General features: G+C 62.8%; 4 protein-coding genes across 4 annotated transcripts in view; 1 reads left to right on the plus strand and 3 right to left on the minus strand.

Moving 5' to 3' along the window:
• LOC309876514 (phosphofurin acidic cluster sorting protein 2-like) overlaps positions 1 to 1,563 on the minus strand; it is a 43,773-nt gene extending 42,210 nt beyond the window's left edge. Inside the window, exon 1 of the mRNA XM_082756904.1 lies at positions 1,212 to 1,563. Coding sequence (XP_082613030.1) covers positions 1,212 to 1,474 — 263 coding nt within the window. The 5' untranslated portion in view covers positions 1,475 to 1,563. The remainder of the gene's footprint in view (positions 1 to 1,211) is intronic.
• Positions 1,564 to 1,997: 434 nt separating this feature from the next.
• LOC309876773 (transmembrane protein 121-like) lies at positions 1,998 to 5,828 on the plus strand. Its single transcript, XM_082757458.1, has 2 exons — positions 1,998 to 2,446; positions 3,750 to 5,828. Exons 1-2 carry the CDS (start codon positions 2,244 to 2,246, stop codon positions 4,687 to 4,689), a joined length of 1,143 nt encoding a protein of 380 aa, XP_082613584.1. The 5' UTR covers positions 1,998 to 2,243; the 3' UTR covers positions 4,690 to 5,828.
• Positions 5,829 to 5,857: 29 nt separating this feature from the next.
• RRP36 (ribosomal RNA processing 36) lies at positions 5,858 to 12,105 on the minus strand. The gene is made up of 7 exons (XM_082757459.1): positions 11,970 to 12,105; positions 9,807 to 9,936; positions 7,733 to 7,799; positions 7,315 to 7,419; positions 7,113 to 7,187; positions 6,891 to 7,008; positions 5,858 to 6,678 (listed from the first exon to the last, which is right to left on the minus strand). The coding sequence occupies exons 1-7, from the start codon at positions 12,088 to 12,090 to the stop codon at positions 6,539 to 6,541; spliced, it is 756 nt and encodes a 251-aa protein (XP_082613585.1). The 5' UTR covers positions 12,091 to 12,105; the 3' UTR covers positions 5,858 to 6,538.
• A 107-nt stretch (positions 12,106 to 12,212) lies between these two features.
• Positions 12,213 to 15,149, minus strand: LOC309877081 (neuronal PAS domain-containing protein 4-like; the record flags this gene model as incomplete). The annotated part of the gene is made up of 7 exons (XM_082758163.1): positions 14,301 to 15,149; positions 13,788 to 14,190; positions 13,575 to 13,680; positions 13,196 to 13,442; positions 12,965 to 13,074; positions 12,623 to 12,758; positions 12,213 to 12,537 (listed from the first exon to the last, which is right to left on the minus strand). The coding sequence occupies exons 1-7, from the start codon at positions 14,399 to 14,401 to the stop codon at positions 12,213 to 12,215; spliced, it is 1,428 nt and encodes a 475-aa protein (XP_082614289.1). The 5' UTR covers positions 14,402 to 15,149.
• Positions 15,150 to 15,270: the final 121 nt, after the last annotated feature.

Genomic DNA, 15,270 nt, shown 5'->3' on the forward strand with positions numbered 1-15,270 from the left:
GCAGCTGCTCCCAGCTTCTGCGTGCGAGGGCTACGTCCACACGTGCTTCACCACCGCCCGGCTCATTGCTCGACACCCACAGCCAGGCACCACCTCGAGGCACTCCAGAGCTGCCCCCAGCCCCCAAACCTGACCCCAAACCTCAGGCACTTCCAAGCTGCTGCCCGTGGAGCCCAGGACCTTGGTGGGCAGCACACCAGCTGGGCATTATTTCCAAACATTTCTGCTCCCTGCTGTCTGGCTGCTGGACCCCCATGCTCCTCGCTCCCAACTCCTCTGCCTCCTGGTGCCCCTTCCAAGGGTTGGTTCTTACCATGATTTATTTTCTCTGTGCTTTTTCCACGCTTGTCATAGACTCAGTAGGGTCGGAGAAGGCCTCCAAGAGCACCTGGTCCAACCATTCCTGTACCACCAATATTACCACTAATGGAATCATTGAGCCTTTGAGGTCAGAAGATCTCCAAGAGCACCTGGTCCAAACGTCTCCCTGCCACCACCATCACCACCAACAGAATCATTGAACCACTGAGGTCGGAAGAAGATCTCCAAGAGCACCTGGCCCAACCACCCCCTACCACCACCATCACCCACTAACAGACTCACTGAGGTTGCAGAAGGCCTCCAAGGCCACCTGGTGCAACTGCCCCTGTACAACACCACCACCACTAACAGACTGATGGAGGTGGGAGAACGCCTCCAGGACCACCTGGCCCAACCATCCCCACACCACCAATACCACCGCTATCAGAATCACGGAACCATTGAGCTTGGAGAAGACCTGCATGACCACCACCATCACCACAGCCTCACGGAGGTTGAAGAACACCTCCGGGACCACCTGGCCCATCCATCCTCATACCACCACCATCACCATGAATGACCACAGACCTACTGAGGTAGGAGAACACCTCCAGGAACACCTGGCCATCCATCCCCGTACCACCACCACCACCGGAATCACGGAACCACTGATTTGGGAGCACACCCCCAAGCCCCCCACCATCACCACAGACCCACGGCGGTCGGAGAAGCCCCCCCCACGCCCACCCCACCCACCCCACCCACCCACCCTCCCCGCGACCACCGCAGCGCCGCCGCCCCCTCCCCGCACACCCCCCCCCGAGGCCCGGCGGCTCCTCCCGGTACCGGGAGACACCACCGACCCCCGAGACCCCCCCGCTACCCCCGGGGGACCCCTCCCCAGGACCAACCTGGGCACGCAGCTGGGCGCCGAGCGGTCGATCTCCCACGTGGCGAACAGGTTCATGGGCACCGGCACCGGGCCGGGCCCGGCGGCCGTCACCGCCGCGGCGGCCGGGGTGGCGGCGGTCATCATCATCACGGTGGTCGCCGTGGCGGCCGCGGTGGCCGCCGCCGCCCCTCCTCCTCCTCCGGCCACCGCCGCCGCCGCCGCCGCCGCCGGGGGTGCCGGGGGGGGCCCCGAGCCCAGCGCGCCGCCCGCCGCCGCCGCCATCCCCCCGCCGGTGGCGGCCCCGGAGCCTCCGCCTGGGCGCGCGCCCGCCCGCTCCGCCCGGTGGCGCGCGCGCGCGCTCGGCGGCGAGCCGGCGGCGGGAGCGGGCGGCCCCGCCGAGCCGGCGGCCAATGGGAGTGGGGAGGAGGGGCTTGGCGGCGGGGCAGCCGGCCAATGGCAAAGGGGGAGGGCGGAGAGCGCGGCCAATCGGGGCGGGGGAGGAGGGAGGCAGCGGGCAGCCAATGGCGGGAGGAGGAAGGCGAGGAGCGGCCAATGGGGGGCGGCGGGGGGCGTGGCGGCGAGCCCTTTAACGCGCGGGCTGGCGGCGCGGGCGCGCGCCGAGGGGCGCGGCAGGGCGCGCGCCCGGCGGGGTTGCCGTGGCAACGGGGTGGGGGGGGCACCCCCGGTACCCCCGTGCGCGCCCCGGTACCCTGCTACCCCCCACCCCCCCCCCTGCAGTCCCAGCCCCCCGGAGCGGGCCGAGCGCGGTGCAGAGCGGAGCCCCCCCCGCCCCCCGCCCCGGTACCGGGCCGCTCCGCCTCGCCGGGGGCCGCCGCAGTCCCCGCCCGGCCGGGAGGGGCCAAGCGGCGCCGCAGAGCCTTCGCCGGGCGATGCCGCGCCGGGCACGGGGCCGCCACCGGGGCTGCCCCCCCCTCGCCCTCCCCGTGCCGGCCCCGCCCCGCGCCGCTTCCCCGAGGTAAAAGCGCGGCCCCGGCGGGGGGAGCTGCGGGGCCCCGCTCCGCCGCTGCGGCCCCGTTTGTCTCGCCGAGCCATGCTGCGGGCGGACAGCCAGAGCCGGCCGCGGCCCCCCGCTGCCCCGGCCCCGCCGCCGCCGTCCCTCCGCGCCGCTCCCCGGCCCGGCTCCGAGCAGCTCCCCGCCGCCTCGCCGCTCTCCTGCTGCAGCCCGGCCGCACGCTCGGCTGAAGGCTCGGGACATGCGGGCTTCGGGGCTTTCGCCTGTCCGGGCACCCCCAGGTAATGGGGCCAAGGCGGGGGGCTCGCTCGGCGCAGGGGTCGTGGGGTGGCAGCCCTATGGGGAGCCCAGAAGTGGGGCAGAGCGGCTGCCGGGTGGGATTTGGGATGTGGGGCAGCGTGCTGGGGGGCAGGAGGCTCACAGATCCTCCAAAGGCTTGAGGAACCAGCAGGGTCAAGCAGAGAAACCCTTGGGGTGCTCCAGGGGTGCCCCATCTATCGGGACCATCATCTCCCCCATCCCCACCACCCTCGGGCACCTCAGCCTCAGAGGCACCCACGCCCAGCAGGTTGCATCCCTCCGAGCACGCAGGTTCCTGGCCCCGAAGTAGTTCTGGTAGCGCGGTGCCCCGCGTGCCCCGCTCACGGCCACCTGCCCTGCCCCGGCAGCGCGGCCAGCAGCCCAGCCTCGGCCTCCATTTCAGCCCCGGGGCTGGCTCCCCTCCAGAGCAGCTGCCACGCACGGCCCCGGCTCCCTGCTCCCTCCGGCGCTGGCAGCAGCCGCCCGCAGCTGTGCTGGGCCAGGAGGAGGGAGCCCGGCGGTGCCCGTGCCACCCAAACCTCGTAGGGTCTGGGTTTTGCTCTGCCTGTGCCACGAAGCTGAGCATTGGGCTGAAATCGAGGGCCTCCTGCAGAGCTCTGCGTGCCCAGCGCTGCCTCCCGCTGCTTATGGTGCCCAGGGAACAGCGGGCACGGGCAGGCAGCTGTAGGCAAAGCTCTTGAGGAGCACGAGGCTGGAGGAAACTGAAGATGTTGGGCAGATTTCTTCCCTTCCTCCCACCCTCCAGCTTATTTTTAGCCCGGCTGTCCTCTCTCCTAATGCTGAGGATGGAAATGAAGGAGGCTAAAAAGACAGGGGCTCTGCCTCACAGCCGTTAAGGACCTGCTCGGGATGAGGGCACGGCCACGTGTGCCTTCTAGGAAAGAGCAGAACCAGGGCCACGGACCGGGAAAGCCCACGGAAAATATAAGGCCCTAAGAAATTAAGCAGTGTGAGGAGCTCCAGGAAGAGCCAGGAGCACCCCAAGTGCTCGAAGGACACCCAGCCTGCCCCATGGTCCCCCTACACGTGGCTCCTGGGGTCTGAGCTGGGGCTCGTGCCCGTTCCCCGGCAGGATGTCCTGTGGAGACGTGGCCTGGCACGTTCTGGGGGGTTGAAACAATGCTGGGGGAAAAACTGATGACCATTCACCTCCCCCACCCCTTTTTCTGCTCACCCACGGTTGGCGGGGAGAGGGGGGGACAAGAGGGCGGGGGCGGGCGCGCCCGGCAGCTCGCTGATGGCCCTGCCTGTTCCTCCGCGCAGGATGGTGCCCCCGCCGCCCATCAGCAAGCCCCACGTGTGCCTCTCCACCGTGCTCATCATGAGCAGCCTCGTCCTCATGGATGCCTACCTGGTGGAGCAGAGCCAGGGCTCCAGGAAGCTGGGCATCTGCGTCATGGTGGCGGTGGGCGACGTGTGCTTCCTGCTGGTGCTCCGCTACGTGGCCACCTGGGTGGGGGCGGAGGTGAAGACGGCCAAGCGGGGCTACGCCATGATCCTCTGGTTCCTCTACGTCTTCGTTCTGGAGATCAAGGTCTACTTCGTCTACCAGAACTACAAGGCTGACCGCAAGAGCCTGGACCTGATGGCCCGCAAGGCGCTGACCTTGCTGCTCTCCGTCTGCATCCCGGCCCTCTACGTGCTGCTGGTGGCCACGGAGCGCATGGAGTACGTGCGGACCTTCAAGAAGAAGGAGGATCTCCGCAACCGCCTCTTCTGGGTCATCGTGGACATGCTGGACGTGCTGGACATCCAGGCCAACCTGTGGGAGCCCCAGAAGAAGGGCCTGCCGCTCTGGGCGGAGGGCATCATGTTCTTCTACTGCTACATCCTGCTCCTGGTCCTGCCCTGCGTGTCCCTCTGCGAGATCAGCATGCAGGGCATCGGCATCGTGCCGCACCGCATGATGCTCTACCCCATGCTGAGCATGCTCACCGTCAACATCACCACCATCTTCATCCGCGGCAGCAACATGCTCTTCTTCAGGGACGCCCGCGTCTCCAGCATCTTCATGGGCAAGAACATGCTGGCCATCGGCCTCAAGGTCTGCATGTTCGTGCAGTACCAGCGGCACCGCAACCACGCGCCGCCGGGGCCCGGCCCTGCCCCGCAAGGCTCCTGCCAGCCCCAGCCCTCCCCGGCGCCGGGCAAGTCCCGGGATCAGCCCGCTCGCCCCGAGGAGCCGGCCCAGGACAACACGTGAGGCAGCAGCCGCAGCCCCGACCGCCCCCACAAAACACCAGGAGGGCCGCAGAGCCCCCCGGACTGCCCCCGTGGGCTGTGTGGGGACGCCACTTGCCCCACCGCGGCGTCTCGCCCCGCTCCCCGTGCCGTGAGAGCCAGGTGCCCACGCTGGGGGCAGCGAGGACCGGGCTTCCTCCGGCCTCTCCTCCTCCTTGGACAGCCGCAGGCTCGGCCACGGGACCTTTGTCGTACCTCCCTCTTTGCAATAAAAGACCTGAGCCCTCCTCGTGTCCATGTCCCCCGTCCCTCGCCTGTCCCCGTGTCACGTGGCGGTGGTGGGGAAAGGGGAGCTCATTGGTGGCCACCCAGATGCAGGGAGAAGGTTCCAGGCGCCCACATGGGGGCATTCTCTCCTCGTTTCTCCTGCGCTGGACAGCAGCAGGTGAAACCTGTGTCCATGGTGTCTGGGGCTGCAGCAGGATTGCTGCCTGCTGGGCGGATCTCCCAGCAGCTGGGGATGGGGACACGGGGACCTGGGAAGGCAACTCCTGCATGGCCAGGGCTTCCAGGTGAGCCCACTCCAGCCTCCTTCCTCAATTCTCTCCTTGCACTGTTACCAGGAGAGATTTGTCCAGCTCCAGGATAAAAACAAGGCGTAGAACAGCAAAATGATGCCTCAAAGGGGCTGTGAGAGCCTTGAGCTTCAGTGCCACCGCAGGAGTAAGGCTGCGGCAGGCTCTGCATCCATCACGAAGCCAGGAGAGGAGGAAGAGGCCGGGCAGAGCCCACGCCTGGCTTACTTTGTGCTAAGGGTGGCTGCGGCTCTCCTCATCGTCCCTAAGCGAGCTGGCACATCCCACTTCTTCCGCCTTCCCCCAGTCTCACCAAAACCCGTCAGCAGAGCAGGATGCGCGGGGAGGCAGATGCCTCAGTACCGCCCTCAGCCAGGCACAGTGGCGCCGCTCGCCTCGCTTCTTGCTCGCTGCGGGGCCGTGCCCAGGTTGGGCAGGGAGCGCCTGGCCCTGCTGAACTGGGTCCGACTGGGAGCACTGGGCTCACCCCCACGTCAACTCCATGAGGAGAGGGCCAGGAGGAAGGAGAAACAGATGGGGGTGATGGGTAGTGCTGGAGGCACGTCCCGGGAGCTCAAACTATGGCTTGGATTGCAACAGCAGCGACACGGGGAATAGAGGAAAGTGAAGGATTTATTTTGTGCAGAACCGGAGTGACCTGGGAGCACCAGCAGCCCTTGAGAAAACAGGCTGAGAAGGGGGCGGCCCTGCACCAGGCCACGAGGAAGGCCTGCAACAGCACGGCTGCTTCACCAGACACAGACACAATTCCCTCACTTCTCAGCGCCGGTCAGACTCCACCTGGATGCTGCACCCAGGCGGGGCCCCCAGCAGGAAGGTGTCGGCCCTCTGGGCTCGCTGCAGCTGAGGATGGGAAAACTGGCAGGGGCTGGAGACACGTGCCGAGAGGCTGGGGTAGCCGGCTTACTGAGTCTCAGGAGGGGAGGCCTCCAAGCAAGGCCTCCTGCTTGTGCCCAGACCTGTAACGAGGTTTTTAACAAGACAGAGCCGGGCATGTCACTGAGAACAAAGATCATAGCCTAAACCAGGCAGCGTTGCTGGAGGAAAAAAAGAAATCCCCTTGAGACCTGGAAGCAGTGGAGCAGGGGCCCAGAGAGGTGGTGGCACTGCCCTTAGAGGAAGACATGGGCAGGCGCGAGGTCTGGAGCCTCACAGCGTCACCGTACGGTGATGGCAGACAGCAGGAAGCTGGGGGCCACCTGCCAGGCCTGGCCGGGCAGAGGGAATGGCAGCAGCAGCCCCACCTCTCCAGGGAGCAGCACGCCTGTCCGGCCGTCACAAGTTCTTCTGCGAGGGCAGACGGCGCTTGTCTTTGATGGCGTTCCTCTTCCTTTTCTTACTCAGGAAGCTCTCCAGCTTTCCGCTCCTCTTCAGCTCCGCGTACTTCTCTGCCAGCTCCAATTTCCTCTTCTCAGCTGCGAAGGAGAGAGGAGCAGGGCTTTAACCCAAGCCTGAATCATCTCTGCACGCTGGCCCCTTCTCGCCTCTCCCTCCCTGGCCCCAGGCCCGGCTTGTCACTGGGGTGCCAGCACCAGACCCATCCCTCCGCAGCTCCAAGCCAAATTATCGACCACTCGCTTCCAGAGCTCAGAGCCCTGTCAGCAGCACGTTCACACTCTGTACTTACATTTCTTCAGGAAGAAGGGCTTCTTCCCCTGCTTGGCCAATTCCCGTTGACGTCTCTTAAAAGACAGCTCCCTCTCCCTCTGTTTTTGCTGTTTTTTCTGTGCCTGTTCTTGCTGCGTCTGCACAGAAAGGATGGCCCGTGGCAGCAAGCGTCTAGACAGCCCTCGGGTCACACCTCCTCTCTTGGTGCCTCACAGGAGAGGAGCTGCTGCACCGAGCTTACCATGCGGTTCAGGAGCTGCTGCAGCTTCTCCTTCTGCTCCGCGTCCCGGCATTTCTTCAGCTGCTTCTGAATCATCTGGAGAAGAGAGCAGAAAGCTGCGTCACTGCCTGCCTGCCAGCTCCGCTGCAAAAGGCCTTTGTGGAAGCTGCTCCTGCCAAGCAAGGTTCTCCTGGCCAAGGACAGGCATAAAATAAAGCATCACCTCCTTCTCCTGCTTCTTGATGGCGTCCAGGAAGCTGTACGTCTTCATAAATACTTCAGGTTTATACTCTCCAGACAGGTCATCAAATCGAGGGTCCCTGTGGATCTGGAAGCAGGGAAGGCAGAGCTGAGAGCCAGGGCCAGGATTCCAGTTAAGGTCCTGCTTTCTCTCTTTCCATGGATCAGACCCTGCCATTTTTATTTTTATTTTTATTTTTTAATCTACCAATATTTATAGCCATCACTGAAAACATCTGCAGTTAGCAAAGCCTGAGCCCAACAATAAAGGTGGCAGTCCCTCCCCAAGTCATCGTGTCCGCATCCAGTTTACCAGGCAGCAGCAATAAACCGAATTAAAATCAGCACCTGCTGCACCCCACCTCTTGCTCTCCCCAAAATACAAGGTACCTGTACCCCACCTTCTTTGTGACAGAGACAACTTGGCGCAGAAAAGGTACGGGTTTCTTGGCAGACATCTCCACTGGCCTGAAAGAGAAAAAAAAACATAACTTGAAGGGAGCAGAGGGCAGAAAGAGGCTCAGAGCAATGTGCCAGCAGGTTGCACAGACCCTCTGGAGGATATTAATGTATGGTGCCAAAACACCTGGCTTCTCCCATGGTGATACCTGCAGAGGTGACTTGGTCAAGAGCCAGACAAGGCTAATACAACCAACTGCTCTATAGATGCGTGGCTAAAGTCATCCTCCCCAGAATATCTGTGTGTCTTATGTCTTGTTCCAGAACACCAGAGCCCCCTGTATCAAGTGAAAACCTGCCACTGCACAGGACGCATCAGTGAACGCACTGCACTGAGTTATCACACACGCACGTTCTCGTTCATCACCTAACAGCCCTCCTCTGTTCCTAGCCCATCTCACACGCTACTGAGCAGCGTTACTCTGAAAGGCAAGGCCAAAGCTGGGTGTTTCTGCAGCTACGTGGTAGTTGCAGAGACCTGTCAGCTCTGTGACCAGGAGCAGTACAACTGATAGGTGTCACACCGTAACTCGGGCACAGGAAAGGCCAGCCCCCAGGAACGGGGGCCATACAGCTCGTGGCATGTATTCCAAAAGTCACTGCACAGTGGCTCAGGACCCAAAAGTCCTTCTTGTAGCACAGACCTTTGGAGCTTGTAGCTTTAGGGGGGAAGAGGAAGGCAGGATAATGCGGGAGAAGGGAGTATTACTCTCCCCATCCCACTTGGATGCTGCATCCCATGATTTGTCCATGCATCACGTATGTAATCAGAAACAGGAAAAGATGTGTGAAGCCCCCACAGAGCCCTGGCACTACAGCCACATTCAGCAGTAGTTACAGGGGGGCAAGGAGCACAAACAGCCCTGAGGCAATAGAGCAGCTCTCCAGCTCACGCTCAAGGCGGCATTTTGGGTATTTTCACATCCGCTCATGTAGCTACGCCCCTGCGCAACGCCCAAGCCAGCTTTATAACCCATCGCTGAAAGCAGCCGAGCTGCCAGGGATTTCCCTGAAGTCCCTTTTAAGAAGTTCACTTCCATTATAAAAACCACGAGAGAAGCAGCATCGGGGATTTACAGCGATGCAGCGCTTAAAGGATTAGGGGAATTAAATAATAAAAACAGAATTATGCAAACCATGTCTTAGAAATAGAGATGCTGTGTGAGGATGCTGCACTACACAAAATCTCCCAGCCTCTCGGGTAGAAGGCAAAGTAGAAACATCACTCTGGTCAGCTGCTCAATTCAGAAGGAAAACCAACTCAGCAGAGGATCAGAAATACGTGAGGGAACACCAGGGAAAGAGAGGAAACCCATTCAAATCGCTGGGATACGACTCTGAGGACTGAGAGCTGTTAACTACTGCAAATAAAGGGTAATGCTATGGCAGCTGCTAACGGCAGCGGCCTGCGGAGGCCGGTAAAGAGATCTGATAAGCTTTGTTGCACTGAACACATTCCACAGTCCCCACATCAATAGGGCCTCCAGAGAATACAAACAGGAGGTGTAAAAACTACTGAGAACGGGAGAGTACTGGGCGGAGGGGAGGGAGGGAGGGAGGGACATCAACACGGATGAGAGAAGAGCAGAAGGATGAATGAGATCCCAGACCAACTGGCCGATCCTGCAGCTATGGGAGCTGGGCAGGAGACCCCGATAAGCTGGAAGGGGATCAGAAAGCAGCTGGGGTAGAGGTAAAAGCACTCTCCCTCAGAAGAGAAGCCAGCCGTGCTTCTGGGTTAAAAGCATCTCAATACAGAGGGCGTACAGGAAATGAGTGCTGATTTAACTGTCGACTAACAGGCAGCAGCTAGGGAGCAGGACAGAGTACCAAGAGCTCCAGCACTACCAGCCTGTTCCCAAATGAAGTGCCATGGTGAAGGCCGCTGCTGTACAGCACGTTAAAGGAGATCTACACCAGCCCCAGGGCAACTGTGACCCGTGAGGAGTTCCCAGCACAGCTTCTGGAGGGCAGAGGGCACAAGGACACATCCTGAACACACGAGGACACCTTTACCCCTTTTTGTTTCGTTGCTGCTTCACTGCAGGTTTGGCAGTTTTCTTCCCACCGGTCACCTGCTTGCTCACTCTTGTTCTCGTGCCGCTCTGCAGCTGCAGCCGTTCCTCAAAAGACATAAAACATGGATCTGGAAGAGAGAGCAGAACACACCTGAACCAAACGGCTTCTCGAGGCGCCTCCCAGCCCTGCGTTCCACCAAGAGGGACGGCTCAGTCGGATACAACCGGCACGAGCCCAGCGGTGCCATCCCTCTCCTCCTGCATGGAAGAAAGAAACCACTGCTCCCCTCAGCTTACATCTGATATTTTACGAATTATTCCCTCTCTCCTCTAACCACCACACAGAAGACCAACACAACAGAAGAAACGTCAAAGCTGCTTCTACGCCAAGTGCCGATGAACACACGAGATATTCTCCTGGAGTCTTCTGTTGCTACGCTTCCTTAGGATCACTGTCACCGAAGGAGATTAAACAGTTCTTACAAGACAGAAAACATTATCATCCCGAATGACGAGTCCTACACCAACAGCAGATTGTTCTCCTCCTCCTAACTGCAACCAAAGCGATTCCTTCTGGGTTCACACCTGGGAGGTGTCTGCCTGCTCAGCACCTCAGCGCAGCGCCAGGCACGCAGTCCTTCCAGAGGAGCACAGCTGGGTACCAAGCGGCTGGCACAACACACCCAGATGTGGCTTCCCAAAAACAGTCACACCTTGCCCCAAGTACTGCCCTAGGAAACATTTTCTTTTCACTTGCACGCTCGAGTTTTCAGAGCAAGAGAGAAAGGAAATGTTAACACAGCGCTGTTTGATCACACTGCTTCCCCAAAACACCCTTCCCACTGATCCTGCTGCTGCCTGACACCCTCTCTGGCTTGGGCTCCCTCACCCCTGCCACCGTTGCCCTTTGTCAGCCTCGTGCTGCCACTTAGTGCCTGCACAGCAGAACGTGACACCTTCCGAGCAGAGACCTGTACTCACCGCTCGGGTACAAACCGAGCACCAAGCAGCTTGCTAATTTATAGCCAGCTTAGTGGAGCTCACAGCCTTCAGTGCAGAAATCTTTAAACTGCGCTACAGGAAGAATCTGTGCTCATTACACGAGTCACTGGGGCGTAGAGCCGTTAATCTCTATACAGGAAGATAGGTGGGTGTCACTGGACGAATGGAAGTCTCTGAGGAAGGACAGTCAGAAGGGCAGAGAAAACATTAAAAGAAAGGAAGAACAATGTGGAAACGACTCTAATGTTTTGTAAAGACAAAGGCACAGCACAGAATGACAGTTGGCTGCATTTCCAAACACCTATCATGAAAGCAGCAAAGGCTCATGTGCTGGCAACAAAACCAAGAAGCAACACATTAAAATCTGATGGGGAAAGCACCTCCTGTACAGCAGTGTCAGTGCAGGACACGTGTCCTACCGTGTGCTTTTAGGAGACTGGCAAGAAGTAGCCACTCACACCGATACAAACTTCATCTGACAGCCGCAGAACAAAAACCAACAAGCCACCAGCTGTTTTGGCAGAATCCAGAGGTCCCAGGGGGCAAACAGAGCTGGGTAGAAGTTGGGGAAGCACAGTGCCCTGCTCCAGAAGGACTGCTCCTACCCCTGGGGGAAGCTCACCATCCTGAGGGTACCTCCATCACGGGCCCAGCCAGCTTCCCTTATCCCCACCCCCCTCTCCTGCTACTTTAACCACCTGCCTGCTTTTTATCCCTTTTCCCCTCGGCACAACTCAGCGGGAAGGGACCTCCAACCCCCCTCACAGCCCCCCAGCAGCTCACTGAGGCACCACCACCCCCCTGGGGAGCACCGAGCACCCTCTCCCTACCTCAGGTATCCACCCAGATATGGGCCCAGCAGCTTTGGGCCGTGCTGCAGGGCCAGGAACCGACCGAGGGGACAGCGGGTAACGGCTCAGCCCCTCAGAGCCCCCTCAGGGCCCCTCAGAGACCCCCCAAATCCCCTCAGAGACCCCTCAGGGCACCCCCAAGTCTCCTCAGAGCCCCCTCAGGGCCCCCTCGAGCAACCCCAGAGCCCCCTCAGGGTCCCCCAGAGCCCCCTCAGGGCCCCCTCAAATCCCCTCAGAGCCCCCTCAGGAGCCCCCCAGGGCCCCTCAGCGCCCCCTCAGGCACGGCGGGAGCGGCCGCAGGGCCTCACCTTCCGACACCGAGCCCTCTGCCGCCTCCTCCTCATCATCATCATCACCATCATCCTCTTCTTCCTCTTCTTTTTCCTCTTCCTCCTCCTCCTCCCGCCGTGCCCGTCTCCCTCCCCTCATGGCCTCCTCCCTCCCTCCCCCTCTCCCCTCCCCTCAGCCCGGCGCCCACCACCGGGCCGGCGCCCGCGCATGCGCAGTGAGCCACTCACGCAGTCAGTCAGCCAGCGGGTGGGAGGGGCCTTTTATTGAGGAGCGGGCTGCGCGCGCCGCGCATGCGCATGCGCACCGCCCGGCGCCGCCGCCTCCAGCGCGTCGCCTAGGAGACGGGCCAGAGCCAGGGCGGCGTCGGGCGGCGCGGGGCAGGCCCCGGGGCAGGCCGCGGGGGTACCGGGGGCAGCGGGGCAGGGCGGAGGAACGGCGGAGGAGGGCGGCGAGAGGCTGTCGGCCAAGGCGCGGAGCTGTGCGGCCAGCCGGCTGAGCGCCGGGCTCGCTGCCGGGCTCGCTGCCGGGCTGCGAGGCGCGGGCGGGCCGCGAGGCCTGTCCCGCAGGTAGGCCGCTTCCTCCTCCCTGAGGCGGACACGGCGCTGAGGGGCGGCCCCGGGGCTGCGGGACCCCCCCCCTGAGCCCCCCCCGGGCCCGGCCCAGCGCTCACCTGAGGCTGCGGCTGGAGCAGGCGATGAGGCCGCGGCCCCGGCGTGCCCAGACGCGGAGCCAGGCCCAGCTGCGGTCCCGGCGGAGCAGGCGCAGCACCGCGGGGCTCCCGGCCGGCCCCGGGCCCGGCCCCAGCGCTGTGGGCAACGGGAGGCGTTAGGGGTGCTGGGAGAGGTGGTGTGCACCCCTCTGACAGCCCCCCGCTGTGCTTGCAGCCCCGCACAGGCATGTAACTAACTGTCTGCTTCCTCCTTGGTACAGTGAGCAGGACCAAATGCTTTGTCGCAGGCATCCTGGTCTCGGGTGTAGCCAGACCAGGGTAGAGGAGGACACGGCCACTCACCCACAGCCCTGTGCTGGGCAGCTGCTAGGTCAGCGTCCTCGGGGTGCAGGAGGCTGTACCACGACCGACCGACCAGCTCCTCCCTGCGGTAGCCAAGGTGGTAGGTGACACTGGGGAGGATAAGAGGAGTGGGGTCCAGCCTGCGTCCCGCACCCAGGCTTAGTGAAGTGAAAGCATCCTGGGGGTCCTGCACAGCTGGCTGGGGCTGTGGTGTGAGCGGGCACCCCTCACCTCTCCGAGACATCGCTAAAGGTCATGTCCAGGGCATGTGTGCTGTGGAACAGCTCGTCCTGAGAGCCAGCGTCGCCCTCTGCAGCCAGCGGTGGGACCGGGGTGCAGAGGGCCAGGAAGGCTGCGGCGGAGGGGGAGGCCGGCCAGCGTGGGGCCATGAAATGCCCACGCACTGCCACGGCCCGGTTACCCCCGTGCTGCAGCCGGAAGGCTTTGGATGTGCGCATCTCGCTGACAAACGTGACTTCTGCAGCAAACCAGGAGTGGGTCAGGGGCTCCCCTGGCGGCCCCGCTCCCCTCCCAGGCGGCCACAAAGAGCCCAGGCAGGGCAGTACCTGCGAGACCCCAGCCCAGCAGCCTCCCGTTCTCCCAGCCTTACCCCTGCCTGGCTGCTCCTGGGCCAGGAGGAGCTTCTTGCACACATCCTCCCGCGCTCGCCCCTCCAGGATGTCAAACACCGTGTCCCCCTGGGCGAGGAGCTCCACCTGGGCGGGGAGCTGTCGTCAGGGAGCGTGCCTGCCCCGGAGGGGGGGAGCTCACAGGAGAGCCTCGCGGGGACAGCGGCTGCAACTCCACAGCGGCCAGGCCTTACCATGGAGAGGCCCAGGACCTGGGAGACGTTCTCGGAGATGTAGACCAGCTTGCCAGCGGCCGAGAGCACCAGCAGGAAGCCCGGCAGCAGGGAGAGCAGCTCCGCAGCAAGCACCGGGCCCGCCGGGGGAGCCGACACTGCAGGGGGAGCGCAGCGTGAGGCTCCTGCGGGAGCAGCGCCCCGTGCAGAGCCGTGCTGGCGAGGCGCCGGGCAGGTGCAGCGGTGCCCAGGGGTACCTGGAGGGAAGAGGTGGGCGCCCCGCAGCCGGAGGCACACCAGGGCCATGGTGTGCAGGTAGGAGAGGCGCTCCTTCTCCTGCGCCGAGATGGGCAGCAGGGAGCGCAGCGCCTGCAGCTCCGCGTTGATCTGGTCCCGGCGAGCCTTCGAGGCGCTCTTGGTCGACCTGCAAAGCCAGCTCTTTGGGGAAAGCTGCCCAGGGAGAGGGGGAGACACCATCCCCATCCCCATCCCCATCCTCATCCCCTGCAGCCCCGCGGGTGAGGAGCAGCTCACCTGAAGGGTTTGGAGATGCCGGGCGCTGCCCCGGCCCTGCTGGGCAAGCAGCTCGCCTGTGCCTGCAGCGGCCTGTGGCAGTGGCTGCAGAAGATGGTCATGGTGCCGGCACGGCGCGCCCGGAGCTGGCAGAGCTCCTCTCGCCTCCTCCGCCTGCGGCTGCCTCTGAACCCGCTGACCCCCGCTGCTCCTGGCCTCCTTTTGTAGCCTCCCGGCTGCAGGGGCCACGGCGCGGAGGAGCGGGACCTCTCCTGCTGCCAAACAGCTCGCGGCTATTTTTAGAAGGCGGGCTGCTAAAAATAGAGCCCCGGCTGCAATCTGAGAGGGGAAGCAATAAAAGGAAGCTGGGGTCTGTAAAGCGAGCCTGGTGGCTCAGGAGGGGGCGATGACGAAGGCAGCAGGGATCCCGCCGCGGGGCGTCCCGAGTGACCACCGACAGCACAGCACAAAGCCCGTGAGGGGCTGGGGACATGAGGGGTGTGGGGCCACGGTGTCCCTAAACCCTTGGAGGGAAGTGGGGTGCCTACAACCCCCTCCCCAGCAAGGTGATTCCCTTCTCCCCATTAAAGGTTTGGTGTAGAGGGAGCTGGTGTCTCCATGAGTGTCCCGAAGCTTGTGATTGTCCCCACAGCAGCCCCATCCCATAGCCAGGAGCACCTCGGGGTGCATCCACGCTGCCCCACAGCGAGTTGGGGATCTGTGGGTGTCCCCTGCTGCCCCACACGGCGCAGGGAGAGGGAGTTTGGTGCTTCAGTGCCAGGGGCTGCTCTCCCTGAGCCAGCACCGCCTGGCTCCCTTCAGGCCCCACAGCCTCACCCTTGCTGCTCATCACCCACCACAGCCCATAATTTGGGCCCCTACCCCACCCCATTGCCCCCGCATCGCGGTGGGGGCCCAGCCTTCCCCTCCCGCACCCTCTCCCTCCCGGCAGGGCTGCCCTCGGCGCGGACGCAGGGAGCAGCAGGAAGCC

Source organism: Aythya marila (genome assembly GCF_965140915.1).
Source record: "Aythya marila genome assembly, chromosome: 3".
Lineage (NCBI taxonomy): Eukaryota > Metazoa > Chordata > Aves > Anseriformes > Anatidae > Aythya > Aythya marila.